This window comes from Macrosteles quadrilineatus, unplaced genomic scaffold (genome assembly GCF_028750875.1).
Source record: "Macrosteles quadrilineatus isolate MER2022 unplaced genomic scaffold, UCM_ALF_1.0 Scaffold_1__1_contigs__length_201487025, whole genome shotgun sequence".
NCBI classification, from domain to species: domain Eukaryota; kingdom Metazoa; phylum Arthropoda; class Insecta; order Hemiptera; family Cicadellidae; genus Macrosteles; species Macrosteles quadrilineatus.
This window is the reverse complement of record NW_026542594.1, coordinates 128,600,108-128,618,384: the sequence shown is the minus strand read 5'-3', so window position 1 is coordinate 128,618,384 and position 18,277 is coordinate 128,600,108. Positions and strand designations below refer to the sequence as shown.

At 36.6% G+C, this 18,277-nt stretch overlaps 1 protein-coding gene across 1 annotated transcript; it reads left to right on the top strand.

Annotated features, from left to right (window-relative positions):
• Nucleotides 1–2,659: 2,659 nt before the first annotated feature.
• On the top strand, nucleotides 2,660–16,678 carry LOC128984718 (uncharacterized). Its single transcript, XM_054404064.1, has 3 exons — nucleotides 2,660–2,926; nucleotides 10,549–10,722; nucleotides 14,754–16,678. Exons 1-3 carry the CDS (start codon nucleotides 2,803–2,805, stop codon nucleotides 14,939–14,941), a joined length of 486 nt encoding a protein of 161 aa, XP_054260039.1. The 5' UTR covers nucleotides 2,660–2,802; the 3' UTR covers nucleotides 14,942–16,678.
• Nucleotides 16,679–18,277: the final 1,599 nt, after the last annotated feature.

Here is an 18,277-nt window from a genome sequence, read left to right as displayed (position 1 = left end):
ACAAAATAAACTTAATTCTACTTGGTTCTTCTTACTCTCGCCTCCACCGCAATCTCACTCGCAATCACTCCTAATCTAATTTACCTCTAGTCTAGCTGCAGTTCTGTAGTTGTTAAAGAGTCATAGTCGGATTCCGATACGATAGATTTAAAACTTTTTGCTCCAGATTATCAATTAGCGAAAGAAAGTATCACCACCCATCAATCATAAATCATACTTCATTCATTTGGCCAGGAGTAACATCAACATTAAATTAATTCATTGGATGTATCAGAATAAAATAAATGCAGATACAGTACGATACAATACCTTTAATCTGCTGTGACGTTGTTGACCAGAATTTCTGGGTAGACTGTCAAGGATAGATCTAAAAATATTATGTGCACTATTTACAATACTTTAGGCAAGATGGTGTTGAGCATATACTCGGTGCAACTCATCAAAATATTCATCAACTGAGGGCCGTGACTGAGTCCAGTGGTCGGTACAATAGCCAGGCTTTGACTTTTTTTTTAAAGCGCACGGTTCACGAGTCTTAAATCTTTGGGGGAGATCATTGTACATCTTCAGCTTCAGAGACCTAATGCGGAAACAGCTATGTGTTTTGGACAGCCTGCAGTAGGGTATGTGAGGCTGGTCCCTGTTGCGAAGGTTTTTGGAGTGGTGGAATTCCCTTGCTGTGAGCTGGTGTAGGTTATCCCTTACATAACAGAGGCTAAAAAGTACATTTTGCTAAGAACATTGATGAATTATAAGAGCAGGATCATTTTTCATAGTTCTTATATAATTGATGCATTGACAGGTACTGTAAAAGATTGGTAAAGATAAGAAACCTAGGAGTCGACACAGCTCTTTGACAATCTCTACCAGCTGAACTTGAACAAAGAACCTTCATCGAAGCTCGAAGCAAAGAAACTCATTCAGTTTGACGTCAACCACAGGTTAAAAATAAATACTTAAAAAAAACACAGTTGCTAAATTTCCGTATCTTGAACCAATCTATTCAAGACTCTTCTTTATCACTCTTGAATCAAACTTTGGTTCAGCCAACAGAATCAGTGAATCTACCGTTTTACCTATCAACATCTAAACTTCAATCAACATGTTTACTACGTCATATGGGCAGGGTTGGCAGGGGCCTCCTTTTGTCCTGCGAACTTTGTTCAGAACTGCTAATACTGATTTATTTATTTATTCTCAACGGCAAACACCATTTTACAAACAACACATTATCAATTCTATACAATTAGCAAGCAAGCAATAGCAAAAGTAATTCTAAGGTAGCATATCGAGCAAAACAAACAGAGATGAAATAAATTAGAAGAATTGAGCAAAACTTGGGAACATGAGCAATAAAAAAATACAAAATTTAACAAGAGAAGAAGAAAAACCTTCAACAGGTGATAGGTAAAAAGAATAAACTACTTGAGAGAGAAAAAAACACAACAAAGGTGCGGCAGTGTAAAAAACAAAGTAAACGAACAGTGATCATTACAAGCCTGTGGCCTAGACTGATGATCTCCATTCAGACTATTGTTTGATATATATATTTTTCATATTTTATCATATGCCAATTTGGGGTGCTGAAAATCAAAGAACACTTTTCTTGTTTGAGGCTTCAGATAAACGCAGTAAGTATAACTATTTTCTCTCTAACACGTCGCAGTTCATGCAAGGAGGGTTTCAGCTCATCTGGAATTTTAACATTACTTTGAGACGCTCTAATTTGTTAGGCAAAACCTTTTCAAGTTTAATGACAATTCTCATTCCTGCAGTTACCCCTTGCACTTCACGATCAGCTTTAAAATTCCTAAACACGCACTCCTTTTTTTCAACATCACCTATTGTAGAACGGAATTTAATTTTTTAACAGTCTAACCATTATCTTAAGTTAGAGAAAGATGATCAGCTTGGATTGAAGACTCGAGTCCACGTTGCTTTAGGGATGTTGTTACAGCGTCCATGAGTTTCTGGCTAGTGGTTAATGATATTTCCTTTAAATTTTATTTATTGTATAATGATATATATTTTCAGTTTCTGAGTGTCATTCAGTGTATTGACGTAGCTAATACAAAAATTGTATTTATTAATTTGGCAAATAAATGACTTATTGAGTCTTTGCTGCCAGTGTTATATTGTCGTGATCGTGAATATGGAAATTTTCTTCTGGAGGATTCAAAATTGCTGTTCTCAGTTTTTTTCTGAGGCGTAGTTAGAAATTTCAATATTTAAATTCCAGAATGAGACAAAACCAAACTTAATAGAAAGAAAATAACCGATGGACAACCACAAATCGTATAACGGTACCTCAAAACCTCATGGAAGATATTCAGGCCGCCATTCATAATGTGACAAAAATAAATAAAACGCTGTTAGTATGTTATGAAATCCACCAGCCAATAGGGAATGAAAAAATCATGACGCATCGTAAAAAAAAATTGAATTAGGAGAATAGCAGAATAGGCAGAAGGAATAATGGAAAAAAATGGAACAATGGAATTGAACAGTAACCGAGAGAGGAGAAGGGAAAGAAGGAAATGGAATGGAATGGATTTAACACTTGTTTGTTTTTGTTGGGCCTTTCGTGATCGTGATTCACCACAGTATCTTTTATTTGGTTGGATCGATTTAGAATAGGCCTAATAGCATACCCTAAATCTGTTGTTCAGTTCATCAGTGTCAGTGATTCTTGATCATTGAAACAGATCCCTAACATTTTGTGCTGTGAACTATATTGCACATTAGACCACAATATTGAGAGTGCTAGCCAATTCACTAAGTTAGGCTACTCAAAATCTCACAATGGGAAGTTGTAAAATAATTTTAGGCCTTGTATTCAGTGGAATAGGAGTGTGTGTCAGTTTCTCAACATTCTACTTTTTCTTGGCAGCAAACTATCATGCCGCCGTGTGGGCATTGATTTCAGGTAAGCATAAGTTAATAACTTAGGTAGAATCCATTTTGAACCTTTGACCCTCCAAATCATTCCCAAACTGTGGTAAGCAGAGGCAACAGCGATGGTCGTTTATTGGGCTAGATTAATAATAACTTGCATTGTGGTTTCTGAAAACAATCTTTTGGGCAAGTGTCTTCTTTAAGCCGGGTTTACACTAGACCTATGTAGACATCTGCTAGCCTATATAACTTTTGCTATAGGCTATAACATTGTTACATAACTTTTGCTATGTAACATAGCTTGCTGTACTCTAGGGTACAGTTTCTTAACTGGGCTATGCTAATCGATTGAAACTAAGTTATCAAATTGAAAGTATTGTATAGAAGGCCCTAATCGTTATTTTTAAATATATCTAGGCCTATTATAAAATTAAACTAGGCTATCATAACCTAACCAACCAAACTTGCTGATGGTGAAAAAATCGCATGAAGGCTTACTAATTGAATCGGTATTTATTCTGTACATACATACATACATACATGTTCTTTGTCAGTGAAGCCAAAACTCCACGACACACCCGGTACCTGGTTTACACCCGGGACCTCTGATGCCGATTGGAACTGACGCTCCAACCTTTATGACACCAAAGGAGGATGACTTAAGGTCATCACACTCACCGGCTTGCCGAAAGGCAAAATAACCCATCGGAAAGAGGGTTGCCCCTCAATCCTAACCAGGGATACCGGCTACTTTATTTACACGCCCACCCCAATTAAATTCCAACAAGGCCGAAGCCCTTTGGACTAATGGGAGTGTCCTGGACGTGCGTTAGTGCAAGCAACACTCGGGACCTATCTCTGACAGGCAGAACCCACCATCAAAGCCAGAAGGAAGGGGACCGCCAGCACGCTGACGGGGGGAACCCCAACCTCCCATTACCACCACTACCCGATCGAGGCCTTACCCAGTTGCTGGGAAACCAGAGATAACCAGAGCGATAGATCCCCAGATACCCCTGGCGGGCTCGGACCCAGCACCCGATCTACTTCATTTGCCCGTCAGACCCAACATCACTGCCAGGCCATCAAGGTTTCCCAACAGGAGGCAGGTATAGAAGTTGGACCCACCCGGATGAACCTATCCACCAAAGGTGGCGACACCCTTAACTCAATTGAGGTTCCAGGGAGAACCCCCCACACTCTAGATAACCATACCTTCCGTGCTCAGAGACAGGGATTGGAAGGAGAAGTACCTACACCCGTTACCCTCACACTGCAGAAAGTTACGTTCCCTAGAGTGTCCCCGTGAGCTACGGGTACTTGCCCGATTTCACCTCCAGGTAAGGCTACTTCCAAAGTCGAGGATTTGCCATTGGAGCTGGTCGCACAGACAAGCAGGCCGAAGCCCAAAGAACCACAGACACAGGTAGGTGGGAGATATTGGTAGCGTACTTCTACCTCTCCGAGAGCTAAACATCCCGCCAACCTGGATGGAGGAATGTCACTGGGACCTGCCCAGTCGTCCATGTCTGTAGCCTACTTGAATGCCGATTCCAACACCGAGCAGTTGCCTCCCCTTTGGGGGCAGGATTTTTCACCTCCCAGGACGAGGCTACTTCCAGAGTCGAGGATATGCCTCACATAATGTCAGTCGAACACATCAGGCAGGACAAGCCCAAGAAGATTTATTCTACACAGATTTATTCTGTACAGGTGCCTCCAAACGAATTTTTAATTTTGATATCTTACTTTATAGTTTTTTACCTCCTGAATCCAAATATACCATTAATTTTCACCGCTGATGAATATTTCTCAAGATATCGCCGTAAAAACATACTTAAGTTAACATTACAATAAACAAGATAGGATGGATGACATTTACAAGTAGAATGAACTGTAGGTTAACTAAGCCTTAAGCCTACTTACAGTTGATTGTTTTCAACCACACAACAAGATTAACTCACTCTGACTCTGTCACCGGCAATATGCCTAGTGACGACGTTTTACTTCACTACAAATAAAATCAAAACAAACATTTCCTCCGATTGCGGTGAAATCATGAACGACTCCTGTGGTCGCGGAGAAATCATCTTGCGCCAGCGCAGAGACATCATACTCGCGTCCTTCGAATGACAAAATCCTGGATATCTTCCGTGATCGCAGATGTTTAGTGACAACTCCTATGTTAACGGCGAAATAATTATGAACTCGCAGAGATTTCATGAACGTCTCTAGTGATCGCGTTATCCTGGATTATTGGTAAAATTAATTTATTTAGAAAAACCATTTGAAGCCACAAGTGAGGCCCCTGGCAACCGCCGTGTCCGCCGTTGGGAAATACGGCCCTGAGCGAACGTGTTAAAATCTAATTAATCGTGTGGCTTTACTTCAGATTTCTGTTCTCTTAGTAGGCTAAACATCATTGGGACTAGTTACTGTGGGAATGAATGCATTTCATTATAGAAAATGTTAGGCCTACTTAAATCGAAAATACAGTAGACTCTCCCTTATCCGGACACCTTTTAACCAGACTAAACTCAGCAGAAGTGACATATATCTATCTCTTTATTCAGACAATTTTTTTCGGCACATGGGTTTAACCGTTTACAGTAGGTACCTAACTATTCCAAAGTGTCTAGTATTAACTTATTATCATACTAGCCTGTAAATAGTATTCATTAGACATTCTTAATCCAACGAGTTTTAGGGGATGTCGGTGTAACTGGAAAAACTGTTATCCGAACTGGCCTCAGGGTACTTTGGTATTATACGGAGGCCACCATTATACAGCAAGCTGCGGCTGTTATGTTAGGTTGGGTTATCATAAATATGTTTATAGGACTTTCCTTGTTTAGTTATGAATCGAATGATACCAGAGCGTGTGCATCACCTGTCGGCTGTGGCAGCTAGCGGTCAATGTGTCTAGTAATATGAGTTGACACATTCAACTCAATCCTCGTCGACATTGCTGCCTTCTGGAAGGCAGAGATCAAAGGCTACTAATCGTAATCATGTCAAATTTTGACAGTAAGTCAATTAAAGTATGTTCTTTCCAATTATGCAGTTAAATACCTCTAAAATAAGTGGCCTCCGTATAATACCAAAGTACCGGCCTCAGTTCTGAGGAGTCCAGAAAAGAGGTCTTCTGTACTGACAGGTTTTGTTTTCTTAGATGAGTTAGATAACCGAACACTACTGTCCGCGAGAATTAAGAAGTCCCCTGAGCTCCGGCCCATTCACAGTATGGAGGCGTTACACTCACTTTGCGCGACCATCAGAGCTGTTGTTCACTTTGCTCTCCTGTTACAACCCTTGATTTTTATTCAATATCTGTATGTCATAGTCTTCATTACAACTATGCATACACGGTCCAACTTGTTGGGCGAGCTGTTGTGTCCGACGGGTTGGGTGTCAGGTTGGAGGTTGGGGGGCGTGCATACACTGTCGAACTGCAGATCGAGCCTGCTTAGTAAATTAAATTATAAAGTAAAGTAAAGTATTATATCACAAGGAAGGTTCATACACCTCATCCTGTGCACTTCCCGTTTTATTTTTTGACTTATGTACTTTTTAATTTCAAACCCTACGAAATGAATCTATCAATGATTTGATTTTAGCTTTAATTAATTTCTCATCACATACAGGAAACACTTCCTTTGCTTTCTCTATCAAGGCACCATTACACTCTTTGCGATTAGGCCTATGTTTATTACAGTAACTTTTACTTTTAATATCCCACTAGGGGCGCTGCTCTCTATGTCTGTCCAGAAAGATTTATTGTCGTTGAAAGACATCTCTTATACTGTACTCACTACACTAAATACACCGCACAAAAACAAATAAACACAATAAACCGCAAATAAACAATACTTTGGGCAGAAAACACACCCCAATAGATGCGGATAACACTCCAGACTGGACAGACTGAGGCCGTGTTTGTCAAGCTGCTCGACGCCACCCATCTACGACCCAACTTGTTGGACGCTCGGTTCGTGTTGGCCCGTCCTGTCGAGCCAAGCGCCGAACTCAACATATCCGTCAAACCATGTTGGAACTGCGCTCATACACGGTTGAACATGTTGGCCGACTGTGTTGGGATCGAACGGCTCAGCCAACAAGTTCGACCGTGTATGGGTAGCTTAAGGCAAAAGCTAATTGGCCTGTTGCTTTTTGTTGTCTGTTTAGTTTCAATGTAATATTACCATGCTACCATGTTAATAATACCATTTATTAATTAATAATATTTATTAGGCTAATAATAACATTTATAAATGTTTAAAGATTTGAGTCATAGTGATATCACTGTAAAAAAAAGAGATAAAATTAAAAAAATAAAGGTCGATGTCTGTTCAGAACAAAAACTGTGTTTGTTAAATTTTGAAACAAGTTACCCTATTTAATCTTTATAATGATTTTAAAATTCTTTCTCCATTTTACAAAAGTATGCTAAGTATTTTAGAGTAGGCCTATATTTAAATAAAGTAGCCTACTTTATAAACATTGTTTCGCAAAATTTAGACTTTTATGATTTACTTTTTCTTTTATAAAGTAAAATAGCCTATGTTGTTTGGCCACGATAGTCTCTTTTGGCAATGTTTGCCTTATAAATGAGCCTAGGAAAAACTCTTGATGGACGATTGTCTACAAAAATCATGTGGCTTGACATGTTCATATTAGGTAATACACAATCTATCGTTAAAACTTCTGTCCATCCAAGTACCGTCCAGATAGAAAATGTTCCTTTTTTGCCCTCCCTTAGCTTTCTTGTTTCTCGCAAATACTTGAACCTCAAACCTAGAATAACAGGTCCCCTTCAATTAATAATTTTCTTTTAGAACCGCATTTCCTCCACTTGAATCCCATATCTTTCAGGTGTCGCTCCATTTAAGTTAAAATGTATTCTTTCCCTCAAAACCAGTAGCTTTTTACACACAATTTCTTTATTCGTGTAAAAATTGCATATTATATCTACGATTACATGCCTAAGCCTATTTTCCCTGCGATGTACATGAGCTGAGAGAAAAGTTTTTTAAGTATTATGCTTGCCTATTAATATATAGATATTTTCTCAATTTTTTATAGTGTGGTGAAAAATAGCAATCGTACCACAGGCCGATTCCTAAAGGGTTGATAACAGTTGTGAAACAGTTGTGTTTATATCAGAACATAGCCTATCAATTGTATTTGAGATCAGTCAAATATTATTTGAGAAAACGTCAAATGAAGTTGAGAACAGACAGTTGTATTTAAGAAGGCATAAAATGAATTTAAGAGCTGTGAATTCTATTTAAGAAATAGTTAAATATATTTGAGAACTCGTGATTTGATACTTAAAATTCAGCTAATTTGCCAACTTCTCAAATTAATAGCTCTCATTCTGAAATGAAATTAACAATTTCTCAATTCTATACAATACGTAATTTACTATTCTTAGCTACATTTGTTGTTTTATCAAATTCAACTGACTCGCCTAATTTAATTTGATAAATTCCCAAATACAAGTAATGAATCTCAAATACAGTTATTAACTTCTCAAATAAATGGGGAAAAGGTGTAGTAAGATTAAATAAGATAGTAATAGTGATAAAACTCAACTGAATTTCAATTCCTATTTCGGTCTATTTTTATTTTTCCCTTGATCTCATGTTCTTATTACAATTCAATTGTTTGTAAATTGTTTACATTCATACGAGGGTTGTTTTTTTTTCAACCTCCGATAAGGCTATGAACAAAAGACAATTTCATATAAAACATTAAATTTATTACCAAAAGTTTGGTCCATTTATGGTTACTTTTTTACATAATCACCAAAGAGATTGAGACATTTGCTATATCTGTGCACCAGCTTTTTAATACCCTCTTCAAGAAAAGCGGCCGCCAGTACATTCAAAAAACAAAAAAATTCAGAAAAACAAAAAATGTCAAAAAAATAAAAAAAGGACTTTAAAATGTCTAGAAATTCAGTAAACAAATCAATAATGGTGAATCTGTGGTTTATTTAACCATCCTGTCAAACTGTTGAACCAAGTCATCTGAAACGACAGTAATGAGCTGGTTCAACAAGTTGGCAGAGTGGTTAAATAAACCACAGATTCACCATTATTGATTTGTTTACTGAATTTCTAGAAATTTTAAAGTCCTTTTTTATTTTTTCTTGATTTTTAAATTTTTTTGATATTTTTTTTGTTTTTTGGAATGTACTGGCGGCCACTTTTCTTGAAGAGGGTATTAAAAAGCTGGTGCACAGATATAGCAAATGTCTCAATCTCTTTGGTGATTATGTCAAAAAGTAACCATAAATGGACCAAACTTTTGGTAATAAATTTAATGTTTTATATGAACTTGTCTTTTGTTCATAGCCTATTGGAGGTTGAAAAAAAAAACAACCCTCGTATTATGTTGTTCATTTCTATATTTTTTCATTCTATTTAAACTATATAAACTAAATATACTGAGTTAGGTTGGTCAGTGTACGCTGGCTATATAGTCTGCAACTAAACCAATATTAATTTTACTAAGAACTAATAAGCGCTAACAAAAAAAGTCATATCTGGGTTATTTTTTAATCGGTTTTTCAATATAGAGGTTTCATTGCGTTTGCGTTGAAGGTTAGAATTAAGTAGTGTTTTTTTTGTCACAAGTTTGTCAAAGTACATGCATGCATAAGCAAACTACACCAGTTTACGTATTCTCCATAAGAATAACATAGACATTTTTTATTTGCAGTTTTTTTTTTATTTTCTCAGTGTCTAATACCCTACAAAAATACTTCAATATACTCAATTAGTTGTTTTTTTTTACTCTAAAAGTAACCTCTTAAACTAGTGACACATTGAAGTGGAGATACAACTAGCTGTAGGTACAACTAGACGTAGGTACAACTAGACGCATGTATGCGTATGAGGGACAAATAGACGGTCGCGTACCCGACAAATTGTACATGCAGATTTTAAAGAGGTACATCTAGATGTAGAGACATCTAGACGTAGGTACAACTAGACGTCCGCACCACTGGCAAGTTGTACCTACAGATTTTGGACTAGGTACAACTAGACGCCGGTACAAGTACACAGCGACCCCTTTTCATATCAGCATTAAATAACTTACTGTCTTTACCACTACACTCATTGTCACAACACTCAATCACCCGACTAATGAAATTCCTCTCCACTACGTATAGTTGAACCATGTTTTCTTATGGGAATTGCAGATAGGCTATAGTTTTCCATAGCGACAAGCAACGTACAAATCAAAACAGAACTCGCTGCATGAAGACACGAGACTAGACTGAAGCAATTGACGTGACCACACACTCACCAAAACAAAGATATGAGGCCTAATGATGTGTACAGATAGGCTACATACAGTATATGCCTGGCGAGGCGCCCTCATGCTTAGCACCTGAGAATAGTGTGTGATAACCTCCAAACACTGCTGCATGTGACCTTGGCTCAAGGGACTTCTTAACTCTTGCGGACAGTATATGTGGGGCTTAGTTATAACTTTTGAACTCCCTTCTAAAAAAATAACAGCTTGTATATTTCCCTGACCCTCTTTATAAATAATATAATATCTTAACTATAATCTTAACTATAATATCTATTATTGATATTTGCCTCTTTCAAAGTTATAATATACGATACATTTTTTCAGGCATACTAGCTGCTATCGATTTCCACCTGCTGTTCTTGCATTTCCGAAGAAGTTTGAGCTCATGGCATTCCACTTCCACCATGAAAGATTTTGAAATCCTGGCTGTGCTTAGTTTATTGGCTGGGTTGGGTGCTGGAGCATGGTACCTTTTTCTCTTTTTCTACTACCAACTTCGTAAGTTTGTTTACATTTTTAGCGTTTTTTTAGATATTTAATTATTGGACCTTCTCCGTCAATTCACCACCACTAGGCTATATAAGTATCATAGCCGTATAACATTACACAATCTTAGGTTATGCCTCAGTTCCAACTTAACCTAACCCAACCTAAAATAACTCTAACCCTTAACAGATTTTGTAAATAACGTTAACATTTCAACCAGAAAAAACCTAGTGGTGGTGAATTAACGGAAAAGGTCTAATTTTATTTATATTCTGGTAACATACATTTTAAGCATTACTATTAGTGATGAATCCGATTTTCACTGGCCACATGTTATAGATTGACCAATAAAAAAAGAGGGTTTCCTAGCTAGATGTAAAATTCAACTACATGCTTAATGTCATACCAATGAAAGATAGGAGATAGAGCCAGTTATTATTGATGGAACTGGTCCTCCCGTATAAATAAGCATAATTGGGCTCTAGCCAGTTTTGGGATATAAATGAACTGAGATAAACTGAGCTATCGACCGATGATAATTATACTGATTTATGTTGAAAACTCCCAAAATTTTTGCCAAGCACAACTGAAAGCGATTCATTCTTGGCGGTAACATAGATTTTTATTAACGTTGTTATTGACCACTATAAAGAAACTAATAGTCACAAACGGGTGGAGACTTTCTAGAATAGTAGTCAGAGAAGTAAAGAGCACTGTGCAGATGTCAAAATTTAACTAACATGCTTGGCAGCAAATGGGGCTCTTTGGGCTCCCTTATTTACACAAAAGCCTTTTACTTTAAAACTCAATATTTAAATAAGCAGTTGTATATTGATGTTACCCCGCTAATCCAACCTCAGGTGGTCCGACTCCTCGCTTTATCTGACACTGCCATTGCCTATCGGTGACAATGTTATCGCTGTAATATTGTGACTATCTGTCAAACGTAATAGCGGCAAAATTCTTGTTTACTGCCCTGTGATCACAGAAACATTTATTGTCATTCTCTGCAATAGTGGCAAAATATTCAACATCTCCCACTGTCATGGGAACACGATGATTGTCTTCCGCGGTCATTGAGAAATCCTAGAAAAATCCCACAGTCACAATCAAATTTATCATCGTCTCCTGCAGTCGTGGCAAAATATTAAACATCTCCGGACCTCACAGGAACATCACCATTGTCAAGCAATTAAGAAAACTTTGTCGTTGTAGAGGTCTATATGTGATCGTGGCAAACTCCTTAATATCTCCTACCGTAAAGTAAACATCATTGTGTCCTGCGATCATGGAAACTATCGGTTGTCTCCTGCGATCATGGCAAAATATTGAACGTCTTCCGTGGTCTCGGGAACAGCATCATCGTCCGCTGTAATGGTGGCAAAATATTCGTCTCCTGTGGCCACAGGGACATTATCCGTGTCTACCGGGATCACGCACGATCAATAAATTAAATGTCAGCCATGCATTTAATTTGACCATTTAAGATGCTCCTTGGATAATCAAACCTATTCACAGTTCCCACCGGACCATGGCGGGTCTCGAAGGTGGCGGATTAGAGGGGTTGTACAGTACTGAATAAGGTGTATGGTTTCAGTCTAGCATTAAAATTAAGAAAATGGCAACATCCAGCCGTGATCTGCAGACCAAGCAAATTTTTCAATTGATTTGTTAAATCAAAAAATGTCAATCAAATAGTTTAAAGTATAAAGAGATTTTTCATCTACAGTAAAGCTCAATTAATACGTTAAAAGCGTACTGTGAAGATTCAATAGGGGTTTAGTAGAAATGTGTAAGTCTTGTTTGATTTGTCAGAACTAAGAATCACTTTTTCAAAGTCCATATTGGCTTCTGACCAATATGAAATTGCTTCTCAAGCTACGTTTCCATTACTGCAAGTCGCGGCCCATGTCGAGGCCATGTCAAGGCACATGTCGCACGTAGTTAATCATGCAGTTTTCATTCCAGGCTCATAGGGCACAAGTCCGCGACTATGACTAGCGTGGCAGACAAGGTAGTTGCTCTCTTGTTGTGATGTGATGAGGTTCGGTGGCTGATTTTGATTATATTGTGTTCTCCAAATAGCCATGGATGACATAACAGCATGTGCTTTTTTATTTATCACTGGTGCATACAATGAACTTAGAAGAAAAATATGACAACAACCTAGATGGTGGATAAGATGTTTTTTGGCTAAAAGACCATCGGAAGACGCCTTTAATTTCCAAAGTGGCTCCAAAAATTTCCTCCAACGAACTGAACGAAATTTGAGGTTATGATTACCTTTCATCTATGAGCATGCGGTAGTTCGTAGGACCGAGTTGCAGGCACATGTGCCCGGCCGATTCCATTCCAACTGGGCACATGTGCCCGCGACTCACGGCACATGATTTTCACGCAGTCGGCGGGCACAAATTTGTGCCACAACTTGTGCCAGGCTGTTTCCATTCCTACAAATTCGGAGGGCACAAATTTGTAGAAATGGAAACATAGCTTTAGTATACTGCTACCATCAGTACCTACCTAATTAAAAACTAACAATATATTGACTTTTGTTTATTTCACATATTCATGCCGTACAAAATACATCAGTTACATTGAAATAGCTGTCTTATTTTGTGATCTATTTGATGTGATCTAAGTTGTTTAAAATTTGATCAGGTTATTTTAAAAGGATGGTTTTAAAATTTTAGCCATATTATGGCCAAATCCAAAATTAATTAAGAATTTTGTGAGTAAAATAAAAGCAGGTTATGTTGTTTAAAAAGTATTGTAGTCTTTAATTGTAAATAAATAACAATTTTGTCAGCCAAGGTTACTCATTGACTGATAACTAAAAACTTCTATAATATTTGCCTTTTGGAAAGTCTGAGTTGTATAGATATTATGTAAATAGAATATTTATTTTGACTAATTAGTGCCCATAGCCTATCGCTGAGCGCCCATTTGTCAACAGCGTTCTGTTAGTTTTTTTTCTGTTGACGTTGCTGCGTTGAGGAAGAAAATTATGAACTCGGAAAGGTTTGTTAGTTTGCCAGGGATAATCTCAGATGTTGTCATGTCACCGTGATTGCAACAGATATTGTTCACCAATGCTTCGACAATCACGGAGATAATTATGATATCACAGTGATCGATGCTCTTGCTCATAGTTGTAGTTGTGCGTACTAGGTAGGAGAACGGGTTTTATTCCTATAAATCCACTACCAAGGGTTTCAACATAGCTTATGTACATATTTTATTTCGTACAATAAAAATAATTAAATGCCCCCTGCTGCAGCAAACCTGCAGATTAAGCAAATTTCTATTTGATTGGATTTTAACTAAAATATTTCCATAAACAAGACATGTTTATTCCCCAATTAAATAGCATTAGATTTAACGAGTACCTAGATTTGCTGCAAAGGGGTAGGTGAAAAGTGTTTCTTTCACCATGTTAATAGTATAAAATAAAATATTAAATTTACCAAATTTGATTTAACTTATTTCCATAAACAATCAAACTTCCATCAGTTTTCTTTTTATCCATAAGAATAACATGGGAATTTGATCTGTTTGAACAAACTTACAATAACACTTCAATGCACTTAATTAGATCTTCTGCATTGTTTAGAGAGAAATTGGGAAATCTTATGTTTTCAGGGTCTAAAATGAGAAAAACCCATTTTCACCCCATAAATCCCTTTACCATGGTCTGATCATGATGGTCCGCGAACTCATTCAATTTTATCACATTCACGGACACACATATATAGATACATAAAATATATACCATATACATATATACAAATTTGAACTGATAGTGTTTTTAACCTCTAGGGACATCAAAATAAAAAAGTAAGTCAGTCCCGGGCCCATGTCTTACCGTGCCACCTACATTAATAGCCACTTCCTTTAGGGAAATTCCTTAAAATGAAAACACTGTGCAACTTAACAGTTTGGATGAGTATTAAGATTACCTGATTGATTTAATGGAACATGATTTACTTATGTTGATATTTTATTGGAATATCATTTACTTATGTTGATAATTTGTTTTATAGCTGTCTTGCCGATCTCTGACAGTTATCCCATAGCGTCAGTGTGGGCATTCATGACGGCCAAGTGGGGGCTCGGCTTGTTCATCACTGTGCGCCACTTACTTCACGAGCTACAGACCAGCTACCCCTCTTTGCTGTCTTCACCCTCTTACATCCGGAACCGACCTTACTACCACAGACTTGGTATGTAAAAACATTCATGAATTGTAAAAGACTTCTAGTCCCATCGAGCATAATGAGACTGCATTAGTTTATTTAAATGTATATTTATTTCGCTCCACTGTCACTCCTACTTTCCATGGCGTACTATGCTAGCTTGAAAAAGTTGGCACATAAATATTTATTTTTACATATTTTATAGGATGTATTTTTGTAAGTCAACAAACCTATCCTCTCTTTAAGTCTTTCCATGCACAGGTGTAATTGTTAGTGTAGCCTACACCAGGATCTAATTTCTCTAAACAACCTGTTGATGAGAAATGGTTGCTCTGTAATATTAACCAGGGTGTGCAGTGCAGCCTACTAATAGCATAATGTACTGTATAAAACAAAATATAATATAAAAAACAATACTGTATGCCTGGTAATACTGCATGTATACAGTTTTATTGCATTTATGGCTGATCCGAACAATTTAGTAACTGAACAGGGTTCGGTCCCTAGTGGGACTCTGATATACTATTAGTCTTAAACTTGTAAAATTCATGATAGAAATAATTCGTTTACAACCATCACCCTCCTAGCACCGATACAGTTCCAAATTTGTTGTAATGACATACTTATTTTTATAACAATATAAAAGACCACACAGATTTAATACTTATGTACTCACTTTCTCACTTTTATAGCAGTTGCGTACATGTGTATTCCACATAGCTTAACTTGTTGAGATGTAGGCCTACTGATGTGAAATATTGAATAAACTAACGTTCTGGAATGATTTTCATAGTATTGTTTCAAAATTTTAAACCAGTTGGTGATAAAAGTGAGGATTTTTTAACTTTGTCGATAAGCTTCATATTTTCAACTTTTGCATCGTGAAGCCTACATGACTGACATGGATAGAGATACCAGTGTGTTAACGTTGATTTAGAGTAGGTTAGGTTATTTTGTATTTTTGGAGTGCTATCTAGCTTGGCAGTGGTGCTAGAAGTCTCATTCTGACTAATCTAAATTTGTAGTTACCCGCAATATTATTCTGTTATTGTAACTAATAAAATAAGATATAAGCTGATTCTGTGATATTCCCATTTAACCCCAGAGTTAGCTTGCTTTTGTTTATAATGTGTTTAGCTGTATTGTATCAGCAATTTTACTTTATGCAATAAGTTTTAACTGTGAAAGAAAAGAGCTAAAGCTTGGAGTTGTTCTTCCTCCTTTTAAAGTTTATTTTGAATGTTAGATAACTGTGTCATATTCACTTAAAATGCCCTGGACAGTTATTGCTTTGGGCTATGGCAGTAAATTTTATCATCCTCCATGTACTGTTGTATTTTTGTTTCTTTAAAGATGCTGATGAAGCTTTAATTTCCAAACTTTAACTTGATATAGGCCTATCTTCAGAGTAGATACACAATTTGAAGTCAAATTTAATTTTCTCCGTTATTACAATCTCCTTACGTTAGCTCTCTTCATAATTATTTTGTGATTCTTTTAGAACATGTATGTGAATTAATAGGCTTTATGTAATATATTCATGGTGCTGAATTCAAAGTGATAGAGATTGGTTTTCTCAGTATGTGTGATACATTCCTTCAACATTTAACCATAACTTTTTTAATTTTAGTTGGAATTATGAACAAATTTAATAGCTTTATTTTTTAAGAGCAGTATTTGAAAATATGTTAGCTTTCACAGTTCCCAAATTTTGTTTGTTTAAATTAGAGAAATGTTGCAGTAACATTGATTGCATTTTGTACTTTATAGTGCCTTGTGTTGTAATAAAACATTTTTGTACTGAAAGGAAAGCGTTGGTTTATTGCTAGCCTATTGCAATCCAATTATATGTTTTCTGATAAACGTATTTGTGAAGAGTGAGAGTTTTGGCATTCACCGAGTTTTACACCAAGTCGATTCCTCACTAGTGCCATCGATCTAATTTTACTCTCGCATTTGAGAGTAAATGAAATAAAAGAGTCAATGTACTCTGTTTAACACATCTGCTGAAGTCGCTCAATAGCTGGGCGCTGCCAGGGTTATAAAAAAAGTGCACAGAAACAAAAAATTATGCGAGATAAGTTTCAGTACGTAGTAAGCACGGTGTGCGCAATTAAAGTATCAGCAGTAACACCGCAGATCACACATTTTTTCAGATTTTCAATTTAAATTGTGGCCATGTAATAATAAAGTCATAAAAAAGATGCTTAACAGGTAAATTCTTCCTTGCAGAGGAAGTTTAGTTTTATATGATTTACTTTCTTCGTTGCAAAGTACCATATTAATCTTTTTAAGCTTGGCAGCCTCTTTTAATCTTGCAATTGCCTGTCCATCTGGGCTTCTGGGTTTGTATATGCAATGCATCCAGCAAGTGTGGGGTGAGCCAGTAAATTAAAGGAATGAAATATACTGATACACGTTCAGTAAAGCACCACGTAGAAGTAAGGTACAGTACAGAGGAGTCTTGCTTGTGGGGCGATCGTGTGCATTCAGCTCTGGTATGTTGTCCCAGAAGTATACTAGTGATGAAAAACTCCTATCTTACAGGGCATAGGGTCTCCCTCCACTGTAAACATTGTAATAAATGAGGGCAAGGGGGTTGTGTTGGACTTTGCCCTAGACACCACTTAAAATGTACCATTGAATGTTTCCTCTGAACCTTACTTTTCTGTGGCGGCACCAAGGTGCAAACCCATGACATAGCTGCCTTGGATTTGTAATTCGTCATGATACCAACTGAGCCTAAAAAAAAAAATTAAAATCTAAAATACAATCTTTTTTGTGAAATGTAACAATCAAGCCATCATGGTGCTTGGCTTGAAAAGTTTAAATTGAACTTGCTCTTAACCAAACTAAATTATTATCACCAAAAGTATGACTCAATTTTAATCAGTCACAAAGTTATCAGTGTGATGTCCTCATTGTTTGAATCAACTGATTACATTAGATAAAAATTGTTCATTTTCTGTTTAACATTTGAACCCTCGAAACATAATCTAAATCAAATAATTATGGAATGCACTATTTGTTCCATTTCAAATCAAACAGGCGCTTAGTCATAAAGTAGAATTACTGTATATTAACTCAACGTGACAATAAGTAAATTAAATTACATCTTTTTCCATTTGTACATAATTCAATAAATGAATAATACATTGTGAAAAGGAAAATTCAAATTTTTCACAATTATTGCAATTCCAATTTTTATTTTATTTAAATAGAATACTACCGAGGGCAGTTGTATGAAATTGTGCAGATAGAATCTTTTTAACCCTGTGCCCTTTAAGACCATATTTTGTGAAGATGTATTCATTTATCATAACTTGGTTTGTATTGTACTAGACTAATTTTATTAAATATTTTTTTCCTTT